Source organism: Aphelocoma coerulescens, chromosome 1A (assembly GCF_041296385.1).
Source record: "Aphelocoma coerulescens isolate FSJ_1873_10779 chromosome 1A, UR_Acoe_1.0, whole genome shotgun sequence".
Classification (NCBI taxonomy): domain Eukaryota; kingdom Metazoa; phylum Chordata; class Aves; order Passeriformes; family Corvidae; genus Aphelocoma; species Aphelocoma coerulescens.
The window spans coordinates 10,812,702-10,834,684 of NC_091014.1; the positions used below are offsets into that span (position 1 = coordinate 10,812,702).

The 21,983-nt window shown below is 37.7% G+C and overlaps 1 protein-coding gene across 12 annotated transcripts in view; it reads left to right on the plus strand.

Annotated features, from left to right (window-relative positions):
- The first annotated feature begins 1,431 nt into the window (after nucleotides 1-1,431).
- CACNA2D1 (calcium voltage-gated channel auxiliary subunit alpha2delta 1) overlaps nucleotides 1,432-21,983 on the plus strand; it is a 368,603-nt gene continuing 348,051 nt past the window's right edge. For 5 of the 12 annotated variants that reach the window (XM_069035534.1, XM_069035542.1, XM_069035561.1 and 2 more), the window contains exon 1: nucleotides 1,432-2,065. In XM_069035534.1, coding sequence (XP_068891635.1) covers nucleotides 1,971-2,065 — 95 coding nt within the window. In that variant the 5' untranslated portion in view covers nucleotides 1,432-1,970. The remainder of the gene's footprint in view (nucleotides 2,066-21,983) is intronic. The other 7 variants (XM_069035496.1, XM_069035478.1, XM_069035526.1 and 4 more) reach the window with 3 other exon arrangements.

Genomic DNA, 21,983 nt, shown 5'->3' on the forward strand with positions numbered 1-21,983 from the left:
TCTCCTGTGCATTTCTCCAAACCTTTAATCCACTCCCCAACATCTTTCTACCTCAGATCTCCTCACGATACATCCCATGGGAAGCAGGACTTTTGTGCCACAGGGCCATGACTCTGCTGTTACCCTGACATCCCTGTGCGGAAGCAGAGGTACTCAGGTGAGCAGCACTGCCCCTTCATGTGGCAAAACTGTAAGGCCTATGGAGACCTACAGAAGCTGGGCTATAGATACTTTTCAGATGGTTTGAGTCTAAAGGCTGCAGAATCATTTTAGAAAATGCTATTTCAGACTTGCATCCAAACCCTGAATCCTACGTACCTATAGGTAGGTGGATAGGTGAAGACAACTGGGAGTTCTTCCCACCATCTCCCAAGTGCCAGCTCCAATCCAGAAACAATGTAGATGAGTGACTGCACTCTTTACAGATTGCAACTGAAATATCGTGCTGGCTTTGAGCCTAGGCAATGTGAACACTCAATTCTTCATTTGTGCATCTCAGTTTTGATCCCTTTGCCACCTTTAAAATAGAGATGAGCACTTTCCTGTTTTATAGAAATTGTTGTGAGTTAATACATTCAAGATTATGGGATCCTTAAATACAAAAGAACGTGACGACAACATGAATACTGGGTCTGCTCTTTCATTTTCACCTGTTGAACCAAATAAATATATTCAAATATAAATATATAAGCATGTAAAAAGAAAAAAAAAAAAAAAAACAACAACAAAAAAACAAACAAATAAAACCAACCCACAGATAGAAAAGACAATCAAATTTGTCACTGAACTTTTAAATGCTTTAGCAAATAAGCTAAGAAATATTTCCCTGGATTACTTTCTGCATTTTTACTGAGAACGTATAGTTGCCACAGAGACTGGTGTGCGTGAACATAGGTAAACGAAAGGAGGGGAGAGGGAATGCGTCCTCTGAATTTCCAGAGGGATCTGAAATGAGTATCTGGGTTGGCGATGCGGCGGGGCAGGGATGAAGCGCGAGGACTCCCGGCCGTGCCCCCGGGGCCGCTTTCCAGAGGCGCTCAGGGACCCTGCGGGCCCGGGACGCTGCAAAGGGCGGGGGCGACGGCGCGGGGGCCGGGCTGGCTCCGCGGGGCTGAGCGGCGCTGCTCCAGCCGGCCGCGGGGAGAGCGGCATTTATAGACACATCCATAAGATATCTATTTAAATCGCAGCCCAGACTGGTGGCACACGGGCTGTGAGCGGCTGCTGCTGCCGCCGCCGCCGAGAGGGGAGGAGGGGGCTGGAATTAAAATAAGGCACGAAGCTGTTTTAAAAATAGCGTGCGGGCTGCGCGGAGCGGCGCGGGGCGGGGCGGCGGCAGCGCGGCCCCGGGGCGGCCCGGCCGGGAGTTCCTGGGCGCCTTGTATGGAGCGCGGCCGCCGCAGGGCCCGGCGCCCGCCCCCGCTCCGCGCCCCGACTTTCCCCGCTGCCGGCAGGGAAGGCAGGAGCCGGCAGCGATCTGCGCGTCTCCAACTCTCTCCCCTGCTTCCCTCCTCTTCTTTCAGGAGCCGCCACCCCGCCTGCCGCTCTCCTCCTCTTTCTGCTCTGCAATCGGTGGAATAAATCAGGGAAGGACGCGCACACACACACGCAGAGTAGGATCTGTTACAAAAGTAGCGCTGATGGCGGCGGATCAGATGAAGCTGGAGCTGCTGCTGGAGTAGCAGAGAGTGGAGTATCTCTCGCTCTCTCTCTTTTCTCTGTTTCGTCTCTTCCCCCACTCCACCCACAGATCTCCATCGTTTCTCCTCCTCCTCCTCCCCACCCTCGGCCGCGCTCCCGCTTCTCCGCGCATCTCTGGGCTGCGCCTCCTGCGAGGGGGCGGGTGAGGGGACCGGAGGAGGCTTTAAAGAACCACGGCCCCCCCGCACCGCCACACACACGATAATTGAATTTATTATTATTGCCGTCTCGCCGACTTGGGGAAGGGGGATCGATCTTCGATCAGGAAGATGGCTGCTGGCTGGCTGCTGGTCTTTAGCCTGACACTTTTCCAGTCCCTGGTGATGAACCACTCCTCGGAGGGACCCTTCCCCTCGGCCACCACGTAAGTCCCGGCAGGATCTGGGGGTCCGGGGCGGGGGCACGGCCGGGGCGGGGGCGCTCCTCGGCGCCAGGGACAGCGACAATACAAAGGGAAATCAAGTTAGACAGGGCGGAAAGTGGCGATCGGGGAAAATTGTAGGTTTTCGGCAGCTTTTGCTTAGAAAAGAGTCAGGGTAGCAGAAGGTCCCGCCGGTGACGGCCGGCGGCGGGACTTTTGAGGTAAAGGCTCCGCCTGGGAATCCCGCTCCGGAGCGGCTCCCAAATATACCCCGTCAGGTCATCCTTGCCGAGAAGAAAGTTTCGAGTTACACAGAGTCCGCCTCTTCCTCCCAACAGAGGTTATTCCAGCCTGGATGGAGTTTCAACACTGTTTACAAAAAAAACCTGAAAACTTTCGCAATTTTATTAAAATCCACGCAGAAGGCGGATTTCGTTGCCTTTCCGCGGCCGGCGTGGGAAGCGGGCAGGCGGGCATGGCTGGGAGCTCCGAGCCCGAGCTCCGGCTCCCTCCTGCCTGGCCGGGCTCCAGCGCACCCGCGGGGGCTCGGGGCTGCTGTGGGTCCGCGGGTGCGCACGCGTGGGTCCCGCCGGAGGGGCTCTCCCACGCTTAAAGCCACACAGCTGAGGAACTGTTTTCTTCAGCCTTGGCCTTGCAGGTCGTTACTTCTCAGAAATACCTTCTCGAGAGCTGAAGGATGCTCGCGGTGCACGCAGCTCGGTGCCTTGCCTGGCCCTGAGATAGAAATCTTTAAAGCACTGCAGAATTATTAGCACGAAAGTGTTGCCCAGAGCAGTGCAAAGATCAAATAATAATGATGCAATTAAAGAAAGGCAAAAGGAAGCCAATGCATCATATTGAAGATTCGCCTACAGATAGGAGAAAAAAAAAAAAGACAACACGACGAAGCACTATGTGATCGTGCTTTCTTCCTTTTCTTCTCTCTCACCTCATTATTTTTATATTCTTTTTGTTTGGTTGGCTTTTTGAAGCACTTACCTTAGTCTCCGAATCTGGGTTAAAGCTACCAGTAGGTAACTTTTAAGTGGATGACTCACTTTAATGCATTTTACATAAGAAAAACAGTGCTAATGGTAGTCTTTCCTTATTGTTTAACACCGGGTAGAATTTATTGGTGTCGTTCATCCTGGGCAGAAGGACGCGTTACAATAATTACGAGCAATGCATTTTCACCAATTAGTACTGCTGGTAGGTTGTTATAATTGGATTCAGTTCTGAGTATCGGTTCCATTATGAAAGACTTAAAGGGATGCTCGCACTGTTAAATGAAAGGAATGCAAAGATAAGTGTAGAATAACCACTTAATATCCTGATATATATAATAAGTTGAAAAAATACAGCCTTTCATTGTAGGGGAAATTGCCTTTTAAAATATTCTTGTGTTACAGTTTATAAAGATGTGCCATGTAGAAGAAGCAAGTGTAGCAAAATACAAACCCAGGGCTTTTTAATTCATTGTTTTCTTGTGTTTGAGCTCCTGTATTTACGGTTTTTTGAGCTCCGGTATTTACGGTTTCTCACTGACTTGGTAGGTTATCATACACAACTAATTACAATTTATCTTTTATATGGATTTTTCTGAGTTTAAAAGAGAAAGAAGAATGGAACCCAGTGAAATTAAAAGAATACTATCTAAAGAGAATATGTAGAATTTCAAATAGAAGTCCAGATCGCTTTTTGACATAAGAATATGTGGTATTCTTTTAAAACTGGTTTTGTCTCCCTATCTATTTTTGCTAATTCCCTTCAGAATTTACCTTTATTGACAGTCATGATAATAGAGATTGAAGACAGTGAAACATATAACTTTAACTATACCTATATAAAGTAATTCAGAATATTACGTTAGTCATCAGCATTTCCATGTTCTACACAATCTACTTGCTGTTGGCTCTCTTTTTTTCTCATTGTTATTCCACTGAAATATCATAGAAACAATCTATAGTGACTGTCCATCCTTCATAGTACTGTTTCCCCTTTGAAATGGAACCAAAGTGCAAACAAGGCTTAGTTTGTTTAGAAGGCAGCACACAACAGGTTGATGCATGGAGAGCTGCTTAGCAAAAAGTAATGATGTAACAGGTGCAGGAGAACATTTTTCTATTCTTTTTTAAGACTTGACAGCAGTGTTTCATTTCCTACTAAAAATTACAAATGGGGAAGAACAAAGAGAAGTGACGCAAATGCTCTTAATGTAAAAGATAATATATATTAAGAATATTAAAAATAGGAATAAAAAAACCACGGGAGAGAATAATAAAGGAAAGAAAGGATATGAATAATTGAAGAACTGGAGGTTTGCTGATATTATGTACTTAGCTACCTGCTTTCTCCCCATTATTTTCAGCCTCTTTTTTCTCTTAGTTAAAAAGTTGGTCTGAGGAAGCAGGATTTCCCAGCTGTTGTGTGAAAAATGTGCATATTCAGGGATATAGAGTATATGATTTCTTCAACAACTCATTATTGTGCAATCACTTTTCTTGCAGTCATCTGTTTCTTCTGCATTAATAAATATTTTACATGTGCTTTTACTAAAACATTCAGAAGTCCCTATCACCAATACAATAATATACAAGCATGTAGTATTCTTAGCAAGAAATGCTGAACGTTTATGCAATGCCTATTTGATAGAATCTCAGTAATTTTTTTAATTTTAATTCTCTGATAAGGCAAAAAAACCTTGATATATTTACACAGCAAACTATAGAGAATTTCAGGTGAAGGTTTGTGTTTTATGAAATAGTAGCATTAATTTTTCATTGAAAATCTGAGCAGGTGGTATTGCATTCCTTGCTTCCAGTGTTGAAATATTTCACTGCAAATATTGATGACTTTCCTTTAATAAACTATTTAGGTATAGTAGTAATTGTGCCTTGATCTGAGCTATCAGGCTTAGCTGCTGATTGATGCATATTGCATTACATTTAAATGTATCATATTATTTGTGTCATGTATTAGGGATCTGTCTGTTGGTGCAAGATACCATGTTCTTACTTTTTACACAGCAAATCCAAGTCCTTCAATTACACATGCAACGCAGCAGATATTTTGCACTTAGATGAGAATATTGTATACAGTACTCCTGGCACTATAACCACACTACTGCTATCACAGTATGCAAAGCAATTCTTTCTTTGTAGCCATATATATTCACATCTGTACAGACTTCAGAAAAAAAAATTCTATTGAATATACAAGGTTTGTATGTTTCCTGATAATGATAGCAGAAAACTCCATTTATTTCTGTTTCCCTATACTGAATGAAGACAGACTTGAGTTTAAGTATGCCTTGTAATTCCTAAGTATCTTTTTGGCACAGCATGTGTTGATATTGTTGCTGGTAGTAATGTACTACATAAAGATACAACTTCTCCTTTCTGATAATAAACCTTTTTGTACTGATTAAAAAAGAAAAAAAACCAAACAAAACATTTTTAAATTTTTTTAAACCTACAGATGAAGCCTTTCAAAATCAATGGGACTGTTTCTGTAATTACTACATAATTGTGGATATATCTTAATGTCTGTTCTTTTTATCCCCCCCCCCAACTTTCCTCTGCCACTCCTTTTCTCTCTTTCCTTTATCTTTTAACATTTTTTCCTCCTCAGTCACTTGTTCTGTATGTATGTATTACATTATATATTATATTCAAGACAGATCTGCCACTTAGATAAATTGGTGTAAAACATCGGTGGATAAAAATATGAAAAAGATAAAAATAGTATACATATGAACGTATATCTATATGTATGCAGACAGGACATTTTTAGAAAAGAAGTTGTGTATTCCCATTTTTTACTTGCATGAATCATCTTTACTGTTTTGGTGTCATTAGGACAACTCAGGGAAGTCTATATGAGTCATATGAATTAGGGCTTTTACAACTGGGACATTCATATTTTTGGCTTCTGCACATGGACCTAACAAGTGTAGGTCCTGCTGAGAATGTGGCTGGACCTGGTGCTCAGCATCACTTTCTGTATGGCACCAGTGACCAAAGGTAGATAGATGACATTTATGATGTTTTCTTTTCAGCTGTTTCTACTGTCAGACTTAGGGATTTTGACACCTCTCATATGCGTAAAATCCCATTTATAGCTTAAAGTCTGTGATAGAAGAATGTCAGTTTAACTGCTGATGTTAATTAGAAAAGACTACTGTATTAATGGATTATAAAATATCAGACTCTTTCTCATTAGAATTTTTTTTTTCTCAACCTATTTTAAAATATTCACTATTCGGAAAAAAATAAAGTACTAAAGTGTACCTTCATATCAGTGAATTTGAAAGAGAGCCAAAAGATATAATCTACTTAGAATCAGGGAAGTGCAATATCACCTCTTAGTGTTTTCTCAGCAGCACATGTCTAAATGCTGAGCATTATGCAAGATGCTTAAGCCACTGATATTTTAAAGAGTGTTGCTCCATTCCATTCTTCTAGTGGAAACATACTTAGAATAAGTGTGAAACAGCTTGTTGATTGGTGGTGTTTATTTTGGTGTTTTGGTGGGATTTTTTTGATTGTGTGTGTGGGGGGGGGGGTTGTTATTATTAATTTTTTAATGTCCCTGTACATGTGGTGATGATAAATGCAAATTATTTGGATCTACAAAGCATTTTTCTGTTTTACATATTTTATGATGCAAATTGTGAATGGGCAATTTTTTTATTTGTTTCCTTCCTAGGTATTTATGCTGAAGCCTCAGAATTTACAAATTCTATAGATTTACATTTTATTGAGTATGAAAATTCAGCTGAAAACATCAAAATAGATACTAATCATAAAAGATGAAATTTCATTGAAATAAATCAGCATTATAGAGGTTCTTGCCATCTTTCATTTTGCAGTGATGCTATTTTCAGAACTGCATTGCTCATACCCTGCAAAATGATTTTATCCAAGAATTCAGCTGCTAGAAAGAGAGCTGGAGCTTGGCAGCACATTAGCCTGAAATGTATTCATTGTTAAATAGAAGGCCTGTTGTACAGATCTTAAAAATATTTATCTAGCAGTGTATTTGAAATTGATGGAAGCATGGTCAAATTCTTATTGCTTTAATGTTTTGTAACAAAGGAACAACCCAGACTCTAGCTGCCCACTGGTAACTGACATGTTTGTGCCTTGATCCTTTCTTGCCTTCTTCGAGAATCCCGTATCCAAGGTAGTATCTTCTAGACCAATGTTTGACTTAAACCTCTGTACTATAGGGATTGCAGTTTAGAAGCATTTTAGTAGAGAAGAATGACTCATTCTCTCTGTTGCTGACCATAGCTGAAGTAGAATTGAGCCCCAGACTGTTTTGTACTTCTTTGCAGCAGTACCCGGGCTTTTGATCCCCTATGCTTAAGCTGCATGTTGTGTTTAGAGTGCTCATAAACACCTTTGTGACAAAAGGTGATATTTTTGATGGCAGAAAATGTTGTTTTCTAGTGCCTTGTTAAGAAATTTCCTTTAATAGAAGAAATGATTTACCAGAAAACAACACTGGAATAAAATTACTGGACCATAGCTACAGTTTGGTAAAGCCAGATGCCATAATTAATTTATGTCTTTTAAAAATGCTGAATCAGACTTCTTGATAGAAAGAATGACATCTTAGTGTCCTTAGTGTTCTGGTAAAGAAAAACATAGCTAGCACCTTGAAAATGCACAGAAAATAAGAAGTACAAAACAATAATTGCATTTGTGTCCCCAGCCCTGGGCAGCGCATGTGTGCTCTGTCTTAATTCAGTCTTAGCCCATTCCTGCATCAGCTTTTTCATTCCCCTTACAGCTGCTGCAGGACAGGTATACTTAAATGATTTGCATTTGAAATTACAGCTCTGATTTATCTGTCTTACTGAATCTATTAAAGAGCCTGATCCCACTCAACTTTCCTCAAACATGCATAGGGCAATGCTCTGTTCTCTCTGTTCTCTGTTCTGGCTCGACCAAGAGCCAAATTTTGCATCAGTTGTGCCATTGCCTAGTGTAGCAAATTGGTCATTGCTGTTAGGGGGAGTTATGATTCTTCTTGCCCTCCTAATTTCCAATAGTAAAAGAGAAATGGATTAAATATTGTTTGCAGAATATGACTTTTATGTTACACGGTACTGTGGAATGCACGCAGTAGTGCTGCAGGAGTGGCTCACCTTTACGTTGGAAATATATAACACTGATAGTGAAATTACTGTCAATTGCACTTCTACTTCAGTAATGTTCATGGATTGTATATTCTCAGTTTAGGGCCAGACTCTGCTGCTTATATCCTGGAATGAATAAAGTTCTATGGATACTCTCAGAAGAATCTGTGCAAGAGTGAAGATTTTCAAAATACACTTCAGCACTTTTTAATAACTAAAATTAATGGCATGTGCCTGCAGCTATTCAGCTGAAAAGGGATTTTTCTTTTCCTTCTCCACTGCTTTCCAAACTATTTTTTGACCTACTCTGCTTCTAAGCAAACTCAGTGTTTCACATCTTCCTTCCTTTCATCCTTCCTTCCAGACTGAGTAAGTTTTCAGGTTGAAACGTAAGATAGACTCTCTCTTTCACAGCCACCCTGTGACAAGAATATGGCTCACTGTTTGAGAATGTTACACTAATGATGGCAAGGATAGGACCATGGTTTTTGCTTATGTCCCTCCTTATGAGACCTTTCTCTGCATGCCAGCGGCAAACTGATGACAAAGAGTGAATTTCTGTTCCTTGTATAGTTTTTTCCTATTTATTTACAAAGTTTCTAACAAGTTTATGAAAATGATTGACATTATTTTGCATCAACAAATCAGCAAGCTTTTGCAGATAATTACAGTAATTCAAATTCAGTCTTTTTTTTTAATCTGAGGCAGGCCTGAAATAACCATGGAATGTGAATGTGAAGTTGTAATATTGCTGACTATTACAAAAAGTGATTTATTTGATTTTCACCCTCCTTAAATTACATTCTCAATCCCTCTCATTTTAGGGTTGGGTAGGGTAACTATAGTCTGATTTTGTAACAGATATTCTACATAGTGATTTAAAAATTTTTCTTTTTTGAATTTTCCTTTGTTTCTCCAGGACCATGAATATTCAGCCAGAAATGCAGAAATAAGAAGATTAAAAAAAAAAAAAATGTCCTATGGACCATATGAACTAAGAATAATTTTTGCACATATTAGATGTGACATGGACGTAGTGTAACATTGGATTAGTGGTCCTTTTTCAGCATAAAATGCTTCAGTTCAAATCTGTGAGCAAAGTCTCTCAAATTTATTCATTATAATAAAATCTTATTCACTTTTGACATGATTTGAGAAGTAAATAAGAACACAAAGGAGTTGCTGAGTCCACAGGCTAGTTTTTTTAGGAATCAGGTGATAAATTTTGTTAATTTTTATTTAAAAGAGAAAAGCTAGACTTGATTCATCCAAACAGTATTTGAACTGATGTGCTCCTATTGTCCCTGTTGAGGTTCCCACCAGACTGGTCTAGAAGCTTAAAATGTTCCCCAGCGATATCTCTCCTGCCCTTATCTTTACTGGGATTTTTATTGTATTGTGATAGCATGGAATAAATATTCTTTCAGGTAGGCATAAAAATAAAGTTACAAAAGTTCTGGGGCTAAGGGTGGTGCCAGTTCTAAAATGTAAATCAAGTCATGCCACTTTTCTCAATTGTCATTATTAATACCGTGCTGTGTTTTTCTTTATACACTAAGGTGGTCTTAAAGAAGTAAAAGGGAAGTTTTGTTCATTCTTGAAATGAGCAGAAATTTGCCACACTAGGTATATGTTGACTCTTGATCAGAAATTCAGACCTTTTCTATAGGAGGGAACTGAGTCACAGGAGCTGTTCTGTCGAAGATTATTGAAGTCTGGAATGGATGAATTGTGTTATCAACACTGCAGGAAGGAGAGGAGTAATGAAAAAGAGATGGCAGGAAGTGTGAATTGCAAAGTTAGGGTTCTTACTATTCCTTCCCTTGACTCTTACAGGTCACTCCTGCACACATAGATCCAGTGTCCCACGAGACCAGTCAAAGTGTGGAGGGATAAGTGCAACAGTCCACTAAAAGGCAAATTTTAGTTAATAATGTTCTGATGTGGACTAGAGGTGATAAAAATGGTTTATTTTGTAAATGGGTAAATGAAGCCCCACAGTATTCATTTTCCCCCAGTGTGGATTGGGGTAGTCTATTTGTTAGAAGTCTTGTGGATCCTAAATACAGCCCTATACTGGGAATCAATGCTCTTTATTTGGGGAATGCTCTGCCCTTAAAACTATGTTTTATGAGTTTAGTCCAGAAATGTGGTGGCTTCTCATGCAGATGTTAATGCAGAAGTTCCTTTTTTTTGCAGTGTATGGCAGTTTTCTTGCAATTTATTTAAGTAGAATAAAATATAATACATAATAATATACTATTCATTGGTAAGTAGAGTAATTTCTGCAGATATTATTGAACATCCATTTTTTTCTGTTAGCCTCACTTGTAATTTTATTATTTTTGTGTATGGGTGTAAAAAGTGCTTTAGATTTTTTTTGAAGACAGGTCAAAGTGAAGAATAATTCATGTAGAGACAGAAACTAAGTGTAGTGAGCGATGAACCTTCTTGCACCCTCATCATTTGTGGAAAGTATCCTGCATTAGGTTGATTAGCTGTGTGTGTGTTTCATAATGCAGGAAGTATTTCAGTATTTCTTGATCTGAGACTTTTCTCAGAAATTAATTCAGTGGCACCAGTTTTGAAAAAAAAAAAAAAAGAAAAAAAAAAAAAAGAGGCAGTAGACTCTGTAATTTACCTTTATTGAATCACAAATATTCTTCTTTTGTTTTCTACGATGTACATCCGGAATTGTGTGTACCGTTGCTGAGCTTTTTATCATTAAATGCCTCTCTTTATTGTTATCTGCCTTGCTTTAACTACCTTGCCTTGTTTCTCAAGTTTTGTACCTAGTTTTCAATATTAATTTCTCTCAGTAAAGTAGGAAACTTCAGTGTCTTACCATTTAGTCAGGCAAGGGTTTATTGTCAAGATTAATTTGTTAGCTAATGCCTCTAAAGCCTTCTGTAGTTGAAAAGTGTTGTTAAGCTGTTAAGCCTAATTTATTAAGATGTGTGTTTGCTATATTCCCACTTTGCCTCAGAAACTTGCATGACCAAATCTTTCCTGGATGGATGATACCTCTGGTTTACCTGGTTCTCAAAGTGGTTTCTTGAAAGAATCTTTATAGAAAAGGTACCATTATATCTTCTTCTTTTGGTAACTTGTGATCTGGGGATCTGGAAGAAATTAATCCCCACGATCTGTACTTCTTGGATGTACACAGATTGCAAAACATAAGTTTAACAGCATTTTTAGAAACTAACAGGAGTCAGCAAAAATCTGCAGACATTATCATGAAGAGAAGCCAGTATGTGACTCATGCCTACGCCACACACTTGTTGCACTCCTTTGCCAGTCGTGCCAATTCCTTTTCCACTGTGGAAAGCACTGGGAGCTGTGGATCTGGGGACCTTCTGAAATTTGCACTCTGAATATTTTGTACTTGAAAAAGAGACAATGGTTAGATAGAAAACTAGCCAAGGGCTCATGACACGAGTTCATTAACATGATCTGTTGCTTCTTTTGCAGCACAGGTTACTGCTGGTTTTATTCCATTTCTAAAATGGGAATGACACCCAAATTTTCATCCTGCTTGAATCAATGTGTTTAATTATTCAAGGTGTCCTGTTTCTATAAGAAAGATGGTAAGAAAAGTACATATTTTTTTCTGTTTACAGACTAGTAGCATGCCTATGACGATCACCAGCAATCGCTAATTACCTGACAATCACTATGACTCTTCAGATTTCAAGCAGGATTAACATAGTTTTCATAGCAATTATTTTTGTTTGTTTGCTACAGACAGTAGCAATAGAAGTGTAGCCCCCTTTTTTTTTTTTTTTTTTTTTTTTTTTTTTTTTTTTTGTTATTTATCAAGGCACTTTTTTCCTTAGCATCTTCTTGATTAAATTTTTTATCTGCTGTGAACATATTTTAGATTATATGGTAGATATATAAGCTGGGAGAGAATCACTAATATGTGCAGGAACATGTCTTAAGGAGATTTCGGCGCAATATACACACGGGGAAAAGGTTTGTGGTAATTGAAGGCAGAATGTGGTCTCTTTTGACTGATTAGAAATACATGAGGGATTTGTGCATGACTAAGAGTATGTCTAGGATACACTCTAAATGTCTTTGGAAATGGTCGGCTACCCAATTTCATCCTTCTTTGCACCAGTGTAATTTCAGCATAATGAATATCAGTCCTGTATCATTTAAATCCTGAGTGCAAAGATGAATCCACATAAAATAATTTCTGATTAAACACATACAGATTTCATTGCAACAGAATGAGTCATCACTGTCAAGGCCTGATTGTGAAAATTACATAAAATAAAATGTAATACATGATTATATTAGGCTTTGAAGAGGGGAATAGTAAGATATCTCAAGGAAACCATGTGTGATATCAGATATGGTCATTTGTCTTCCTTTTAAATTATAAGCTCTGACACCACTTCATTGTCTGTGCCCCACTGAGCAAGTGTCCATGTAAGAAAGAAGTTCTTAATGTGCTGGAAGGCACTGAAAAATGTTCCCCCAGATTAGGAACAAATGCGCTTTTATTACCTAAAATTGTGGAATTGTAAGGAAGAAACACTTTCCTTTTCAAAGTACTGCAGCATCTAGTAGTGTGGTGGCTAACTCTAAGTGGCTTTCATGAATGTACATTTTTGTAGTTTTATTTTTGGTTTTGGTTTTTTTCTTCTTAAGCAATTAGTTCTAGACCTTAATTTGGAATGGTAGAAACGATAGAAGTAATTTAATTTAACCCCTCATTATGCACAACCAAGTAATTCATTAATCTTTGGGTATGAAGTCTTGATTTTTCTGGTAATTAGAATTAAAATCAGTGACAAATTTACAGACAAACTTTATATTTGTTTTCAGTGAATCTGGATTTACTCTGAAAGATTATATTGATGCTTTATGGGGACATGAAGTAAAATTCTGATACGATAGCTGCTTTGCTAATAGAAGCAAAAGACAGTGTCTTTACTCATCTTATATATATGTTCCTTGTATAGATACACTCTCCCAGTCTGCAAAATTAGGATTGAAAACTCCCATCACTTCCTTGCATGCATGGTGAGAGTTTCAGTTAACAAATGGCCATACAGAATTTTGCAGTGGATGTATGGAGCAATAATTTGCTTGCAGGTATTTTGTTGAGAGCATTTTTTCCTTTCATAACTCCATTTATTGATAGAAAAAAGTACTTTTATGGCATGTGAGGTAGTATTGCACAAACTAGACTAGCAGTCATGCTCAGTTGTTTTTGTAGGTATCCATGCTTCTACAAACACTTTATGTATTCGGTAGTGATGCTTTTCCGTGTTGCAAATACAAGTTAAACATTGATGATTAAATCTTTTGTTCCACACATCTCATTAACTGGGGCTCTATTTCTTTTTGGTGAATAGTATTCTACTCAACAATTGTCCCATTACTCTCTGTGGGAATAATGTGTTTCTAGAATAAAGTGTTGATCAATGTTTTAAAAAATCCTTTAGAAAAACTTTTTTAAAAAGTTAAAAGTAAGTTATGCTGTTTTAAAGCTTAAACCCTTGAAAACTAGGAATAGCAAGATAAAAAGCTGCCTTACGCCTTAAATTATTTTCCTTATAATATTTTCACTGTGATCCTGTCTTCAGTTACAAACCAAAATTTTTTTTCTGCTGGAAACACCTTTCATTGAGAATGTTACTCAAAATGCAACCCCACTCTAGGAGTGGTGTATTTTGTAGATAATATTGGCAAGGATGAAAATGAGACACTTTGTCTCTAGCAATGTAAAACTAGTATTAGTTGCCATTACATGGAGAGAGTGTAAAAGCATCTGCCTTTGGGGATTAAAAGTAATTTATTAGCCAAAGCTATTCTCTGAACCCAAAAGCTATGATAAAGATATTCTATTCAAAGACGTGTTTTGAGATGTTTGGATTTTTTTATCGCTAGGATCTCGTTTCACTGCAGAAAGAGATCACTGGTTGATACCCTGTTTTTTATGCTGTGCGACTTCAATAATTGGTACTGCAGTCTCTCTGTGGGCAGGAATTATTTTCTAGCTGGGATTTTTCCTGAAAATTAACAAACAGGAAATATCAGCAATATACCAGAGAAATACTGACTGTTCTAGTTACCCACATGGTTGAAAAAAAATCAAGCTTCTTGTGTGTCTATCTCCGCATTTAATTGTGTGGTGATTTTGTAAGCAAACATAACCAAATTTAAGAGATTTCAATACTTTACATTTTAGATTTCTGGTGTACCAGATCCAAATTTCCTACACTGATACTTAGGGATGTGCATTTGGATCGAAATTTCTCAAGGCTTTCTTAATGGACAAAAAGGTAGCCTGCACACCAGGATCATATGCAATATCACTCAAAGACTGCATAAAATAAAGAAGTTCTTAATTTCTTATAATGAAACTTTCCTACAATGTCTTCAAGGTAATAAATTAAATCATTTTTTACTTAAAAAAAAACAAAATCCAAAGAGAAAACCCCAACAAAAAAACCCACAAAACTTGAAGTATTTTAAATGCGTTTTACTCCAAAGTTCTTAAACAAATATTTGGTAGGCAAATCTAGGCTGCATGAGGTACACAGTTTTGTTTGTTTCTGTGAAATAGAGCTTTAATTCAACAGTAATTTAGATAGATTCAGTTTGTGGTTTGTTACTATGTGATTTGACACAGACGCACACTCTCCATGCAACATTTCTTTCACCTGGGAAAATTGGATAATGAACTAATGAAGGTTTTCTTGGCTGATAATGCTGTCTGTTTTCAGAGCGCAGCAATTACACAATCTTTTAGCACTCAATGTCTATCTAAACAAAATCAATGCAAAAATAAGGGCTATTTACAGTGAAGTGTCATTATTTTATAATGTTTGGGTAGTTCTCTGAGAGTCTGAAATGATATTGAAATGATACAGTAAAAAAAAAAAATCTGAGGAGCTTTAAAGCCAGCAGTCTAATGGCCACCTGATTTTTCTATCAGCTCAAATAATTCATCACTACTTGTCTGCCTCCATACAAATGTAATGTTTATCATTGCTACTTACCTTTTCTTTTTAGAAGAAAAGCTCAATTCTATACATCTCAAAACTAGACTTGATTTGAATTTACATGGTTTCAAAGTTGTAAGTTGAGACTGGATTGAAGCTGTATTATTTACAATAATACAGGAGTATTGCGGTCTGTTTTTGTTTTTTTTTTTTTTTTATTCTTGCCCAGTTTTCTCCTTCATCAGTGAATTCTTCAAAAGGGCATGGAGAATTGCTTGTACAATTTTTTGTAATATACTGTGTAAGTGCTGATTTTTGCTATTACATATCAAAGGAGAATAAAGCTGAATTCTTATTGCTATTAAAATTATGGTAAAGATGAAGGCATATTCAGGCTATCAGCTACTTCACTTTAGCCTGCAAATTAAGGTAAGGAAAATTCAGATTAAATATACAAAATGCCTTGATATTACAACTAAGTATCTTGTGGGTCCATTCTCTAAAAGCTGTCGTGGTGCTTTTGAAATGTTAAGCTTCTAAATTTGTACTGAAGAGAAATCTGAAAGAGCAAAAGCTCTCTTCTGTATTACTTTGGAGCTGGACAGTACTTTTTCCATCTCCCAACTTTTTTATTTTTAAAAAGGAAAAAAAAAGACAAAAATCTTTCCATTTCTTAGTTCACTTAAAAGGTACGAGCCGGGTTAAACCATTAAAACATATAATCACATTACCACAGTACAAGTATGGAATGGTGTCATAATATGAGATGAAATAAAATATTCCTACTGTAGACTTTCTTTTTTTTTTTGATCAGGTACTGAATTAGCTACTTGATCTAAAGAAATTGTTACTAAATTACTCTGATAAAACATATTCCCTGGAAACATTTCAGGTCAGTTCGGACAGGGCTCTGTGCAACCTGATCTAAAGATGTCCCTGCCCATTGCAGGGAATTGGACTAGATGACCTTTAAAAGTTCCTTATGACCCAAACTGTTCTATGATTCTATCTATTTTTACAGTATTTCTGAATTCTTCTTTTAGTAGAATATCTGTGAATTGTTTTAAAGGCTTCTAGATGTTATCTTTTTTGCCAATTTACTCCAGAGAAGCATGGTGATGTTGACTAGCTTTCACTTCTGTCTTAGGTAATACCTTTTAATGATATTAAAAGTTTGACCTTTTCTGTTCTCATGCAGTGGAAAAAAATAATGCTAAAGCTCCATGGAAATGGTCTGTAATCCCTGTTTTCTGAGTGGTGGTAAAAGAATTTCAAAAATTCATAGAAATAGAATATAATCTGTTGCATCATTTTTTATATCTGTGATGCATTTCTGGATCTGTTTTCTAATATGGCTGAATCTGTTGTGTACAATTCAGTCTGACCTATGTGAATGAAGTATGTCAGGCTAGGTCACTGAGTTTTCCTGTGTACACATCTCAAACAGCAGCACTGCATGCATCATGTATGTGTATCTCTGTTCTTATGAACACCATGCTTCTAATGCTTGAAATCTCCAAACAAGGAACAGTTCCCATATCACTACAGATTCTTTGTGACGGAAACTTATCAGAAGGAGGCAGAGCTCCTTAGACAGAAGGTTTGTCAGGGAAACAGCATCCCTAGTAATGATAAAGCAATATATTTTATGTCTCCTAAGGGTTTTCCCTAATAATACCTGTAGGGGAATAAGTAATGGCAGGGGTAATGTTATGTATACTAATGTGTGTGCACCTCTAAGATGATGCAGACAGTCACATCTTTCTATATTTTTTTCGCCTGTGTGTTCATTGTAGTTATCAATATAGGAGAGACATGGCTTAGTACCCAGGAGAATGGTATAATATCTGTCATAGATGACACCATTAGTGACAGGAAGGACAGAGCGGTAGTTTGCCCAATATTTACTACAGCACACTTAGTGCTTTGTAAATGGATGTTGTCACCATTTAGGACTTCATAAAACTTAATAAATCTCTCTCTTAGCATTCTTATCCTGCAGTTGTCTTTGCATGTGAATATTTCTGAACAGTGAAGCTGTGCAACAGATAGGAAAATATTTGTAGGACTGGGCACAGCTAATTTATTAAAGGAGATACATTATTTTTACAGTACATCTAGTATGGACCTGTTTTGTCTTCAGACTATGCTCAGTGGAAGAGACTTAAATTTCTGTATCTCAGCTTCAGTGAATTGTTTACAGCTATTCAGGCTCAAGTTGTATGTATGACTACATTGAGATCCATTGGTTTGGGTGGGAGTAGCATGTGACGGAATTGTTGATGCATGTTTTGCTGTATTTCTCTGGGCTGGCAATATTATTGAGACTGTACAGCAGTATTATACTTGCCCATTATGAAGTATGGGATAGCTAGTAGGATATTCTTAACTACAGAATTACAAAAGGTTGAATGTTAATCTACACGACTTCCAAAGAAAGCACAAAGGAAAGCTTTTCAAAAATACAGACTGTACTTTAAACCTAAATTTATAAAGTCCTTTTATAAGCAGCTAGTGACTGTGTGACCTTAGGTATATGGCATGGTTGTCTCTGCCTGTGCTAATTGGTCTGTGCCACACATCATTGACACTCTGCACCATGCCAGGCACAACCCCTTGCTCTGAATCTGACTTCCGCCAAGTACTGAATCATTTAATCCTGTCTTTTAAACTATGGGGGAAATGCATGGAGGAAGATGGCAAAACTCATGTTGACGCCAGCAAAACCATAATTTTACCCTATGCAGTTTGAAATCATTCCTGTGACAGTAAGGTACACGGAACTACTGTATGTCTGTGTGGATCACACAGATTTTCTCTGCGAGCCTTTGGCTCTTTATTGAGCTGAATGTAAGTTCATTATCTTCCATGTGTTTTTATATTCATTTGCCTCTTGCCTCTGTGTAATTAAAGTTAATATCTATGTAAACATTAGTTATGTACACTCAGCAGATAAGTGTAACTACTGACTAGTGGTTAAAACTAGCTGGTGGGCAAATAATTAGGGTTACTTTTGAAAAGATTCAGAGGTATTTTGCAGTTGCTGCCTGTGCTGTGTGTCCAAACTGAAACATCCACATTTATAAGTAACATCTTTCGTGAGGACCGAGCATTTTCTCTCACTCATACTCATTAATTTTTAACAAATAAATATGGATTTCATCTACTATTGATGGGGAAAAAAAGGCTTTTCAGTTTGTTTTCTGAGAAAATAATAGTTACTGAAGCATAAATTAAGCTTGGCCAGCAATAGATACAGTTTCTTGAACACTAGGGAAGACTTAAAGGCCATTTGGTTTCCTTTTCCCCCCCAAAAATGCAGGCTGAATCAGATATTGTGTAACAGGCTACCTGGATTGTTATGAGTCAGGGAAGGTGGAGTGACATTTGGTTTCTTTGTTTAGGATTTATGTAGGTTTTAGAAAGGGATATATGTGTAAAAATAGCATGATTTTCTCTACTTCCCAGCAGTGCTATTTCTTTATCCCTAATCTGTATAAACCCAAATATTTCTGTTTACTGGGAGATCAGAAATTTGAAAGAAGTGGTGCATCTCAGGTGGGAGGAAGGCAGCATCCACCTGTTGAAAGCAAGTTCCTGCTGCAGCTGGAAGGATGCCCTTCCATTTGAAATTCAGTACTGTTTCTCTGTTAAAGAAAGGGATTTGAAGCCTTTGCAATAGGATTGTTTCATTAATTGGTTAATATTTAAGGAAACCTACATGATTTTTCTTCTGTTATGTTCACGTATGTACCTGTGATTCACCAATTTAGAAAGAAGTGCTGTCAGATTAGCAGAGGAAGAGCATCCTGGATTCAGACAGATGCCAGTCAAAGCTGGAAAGCCCATTTCCAGTGACACTGCTAAGCACAGGGATGGATACTCGCTGGAGTTCACTTTGGAATGCAAATGTGGCTGCAGAGGCCTCAGGCTTTTGGCTAAGGAGCATCAGGAAGGGGATCCACCTGAGGAGCCCAGGTTTGACACAGTTGGATTGCATCCAGCTAGGAGTATTACTGTGCCTCCCTGTAGAAGCTGGAGCTGCTGATAACTAATGAGGTCTGTACCGTGTTCAGAGTGCTTGCTGACAGCATGTCACAGAGCAGCAGCCTAATATAAATAATAATATTTTACTGTGTTTTCTTTATTGCTCTTTCTTGCTTATATTTTTAGCTGCTTGCTGCAAGAGATGGGTCTCTGGATTGCTTGCTCTGGTGCACACACTTTCTTTTTCGCTGGCTGTATCTCTCTGTCTCTTGACAGGTGTAAGGAGGATCCTAAATATAGCAGCCACCCGTCAGTTGGCTTCAGCAATCAGCAAGCACTGATTTAGTATTTCTCTTAACCAGCTAAGCTCCAGAAGGGTGTTTCTTTTAAACTTCTATCAATTTATTCCACTTCAAGCTTTCTTCAAAATTGTTAACAAACCAGGTTATCCTACAGCATGAAAAATACTATTAACAGGCAGGTTTCAGAAATTATGGTTGTCAAGAATGGCTTTTGCAATGGAAAGGAGAAAAAATGCTTTTTAAAGAACTCTCTTGTTTTAGTAGTTTAGTTAATGACGCAGTATCTCATTGGGGAAAACAGTGAGACCAGTACAGTCTCCAGGTGTAAGTACAGTCTCCAGTTTTTAGATGAGCACACTTTTAGACATAAGTAGTTGCACACTTTCCTATGAATTTTTCCTTATGAGAAGAAACTTTAATGCAAATATGCTGTTTAACTGGGATTTATTTTGCTATACACAGAAATCTGGCATGTGGTGAGAAATGGAGTTGTCCTGGTACTGCATATTTATAGTGCTCAATAAAATTATTTGTAACACAGAGTAATATTTTTTTTTTCATGTTCATTTCTTTATTCTGCAGTTAAGGTCACCACAAAAATACTGATTCTTAAAAATTAATTGACCATATTTAATAGATTACCACTGCAAAAAGTTCTAATTAGAATATTTGGGGGAAAAAGGGATCTGCAACACTACTTTAAAGACAACTTAAACATTTTTCGTTAGTTTGTAGGCAGGCATCTCAAAGTCTTTCTCTTCCTTGTGACCAGTTCCATTAATATTCATAGAAACTTTTCACAGCCTACACAGAAAAGGAGATACTAAAATTCAGTATCTAATTGTGACAAGTGAGTTGCATGTGATGGAGACCCTTTTTGACATTGATGTGCTTTGATTTTTTATGTTTTATGACTGTGATACACTTCTATTATTCAAACACAATTCTAATATTCTAGTGTATTAAACATTGTGTTAAACATGGACACAAGAGAAGTCAGGGCCTTTATGTAGCTCAGAAAGGCAGTAGTACTTTTTTGTGGTCGTTGTAGTGGTTACATGTGGTCTATCTGGTTGTGAAAAATTCTGTAGCAAAATATAGCATGTGTTTGTTATGCTTATGTAAGGTTTCATTTTTGGCAGCCAGTGCTCCCTATACCCAGCCATAAGAAACAACCTGTTTCTCTATTTTTTTTTTTTTTTACCATTCTATAAATTGGTATAATTTATTGGAAGCTTCTGCCATGTCTGGGACATCTGCTTTGGTTGGTGGAGCGTGATTCAAACCCCAGGAAGAAAGTAACAGGGTTGCTAGGTGAAATAGCAAGACTGGCCCTGAGAAAAGGAAAAATTATTTAAGATAGAAGATGTTTCCAATAAAAGGATGCTTTTGCAGATTTGGCACAAGAGATTCTGGGATAAGTCTAACTGTCTTAATACAAATAGTCTCAAGCTTTATACCTGAAAATCCAACCTGCATCTAATGTGCCTTCTGAGTGGAAGCTCTTTTACATTTCACAGATCAGAATTTGAACCCACTGAAGCCTAGTAGTTTTGTTTATGAGCTTGAGTATTTGCATTCAAGAAAAACTGATTATTCTTCACAGTGAACTCATGTAATCTGACTGTGACTTCTCAAAGGAGCAAACCAGATCTTCCATAAGCTGATAATGCAGCTTCCAGAGCTGTTACAGTTCTAGCTGTAACCAGCAGTTACATGTGTAGGTAAAAATATCTTTGCTCTGGTATGAGCCACTAGGTTGGAAGGCAGAACTGCTTCTTTAAAAATCCTTGTGCATCTAATACCTAGAAGTATATTCTCTCCTCAGGCTTCTAAATTTATTTTTCACTGTAGGGAAATGGTTCTTTTTAGCTTCCTAGAGACCTGGCTAGATTCTTTCTGCCTTTGGCACATCATTTACTGAATACAGTGAGAAGAACTTTTCTGCTGAATTTTATCTTACCAGCCTGGTGTTTACTTGACAAAAAAGGTGGTAGTCTCCTCTCATGAGCATTGTCACAACATACAGGAGTGGTGTTGTGGCTGTATGTCTACATTGTTCTTCTTTGCCCTTTATTCAGGGCAGAATCTACATACTCTACTTTCACCTTTGTGTTTTCACATTCTAGATACATTTTCTAAATAGAACAAAAAATTGAATAGAATGGTTTTTCATTAACCCCCAAGAACATTAAATCAAGTCCATATCAGAATTATGTGAAAATATTTCCATTTTGTGTCATAGATCATAAAAAGCAAAAAATAGTGTTTGTTCAGGAAAACAGCTCCTAGTAAAAGATAAGGAAAAAAACAAAAACATTTAATTTGTAAGAGTTAGGAAAATATCTTTCTAATAAGAAAAACTTTTTTATCTACATGTCTGTCTTTCTTTCTTTCTTTCTTTCTTTCTTTCTTTCTTTCTTTCTTTCTTTCTTTCTTTCTTTCTTTCTTTCTTTCTTTTGGTATTTCTTTCGGTATTTCTATCCTTTTATCTATTTATTGTGTTGAAGTTGGGGATAAGA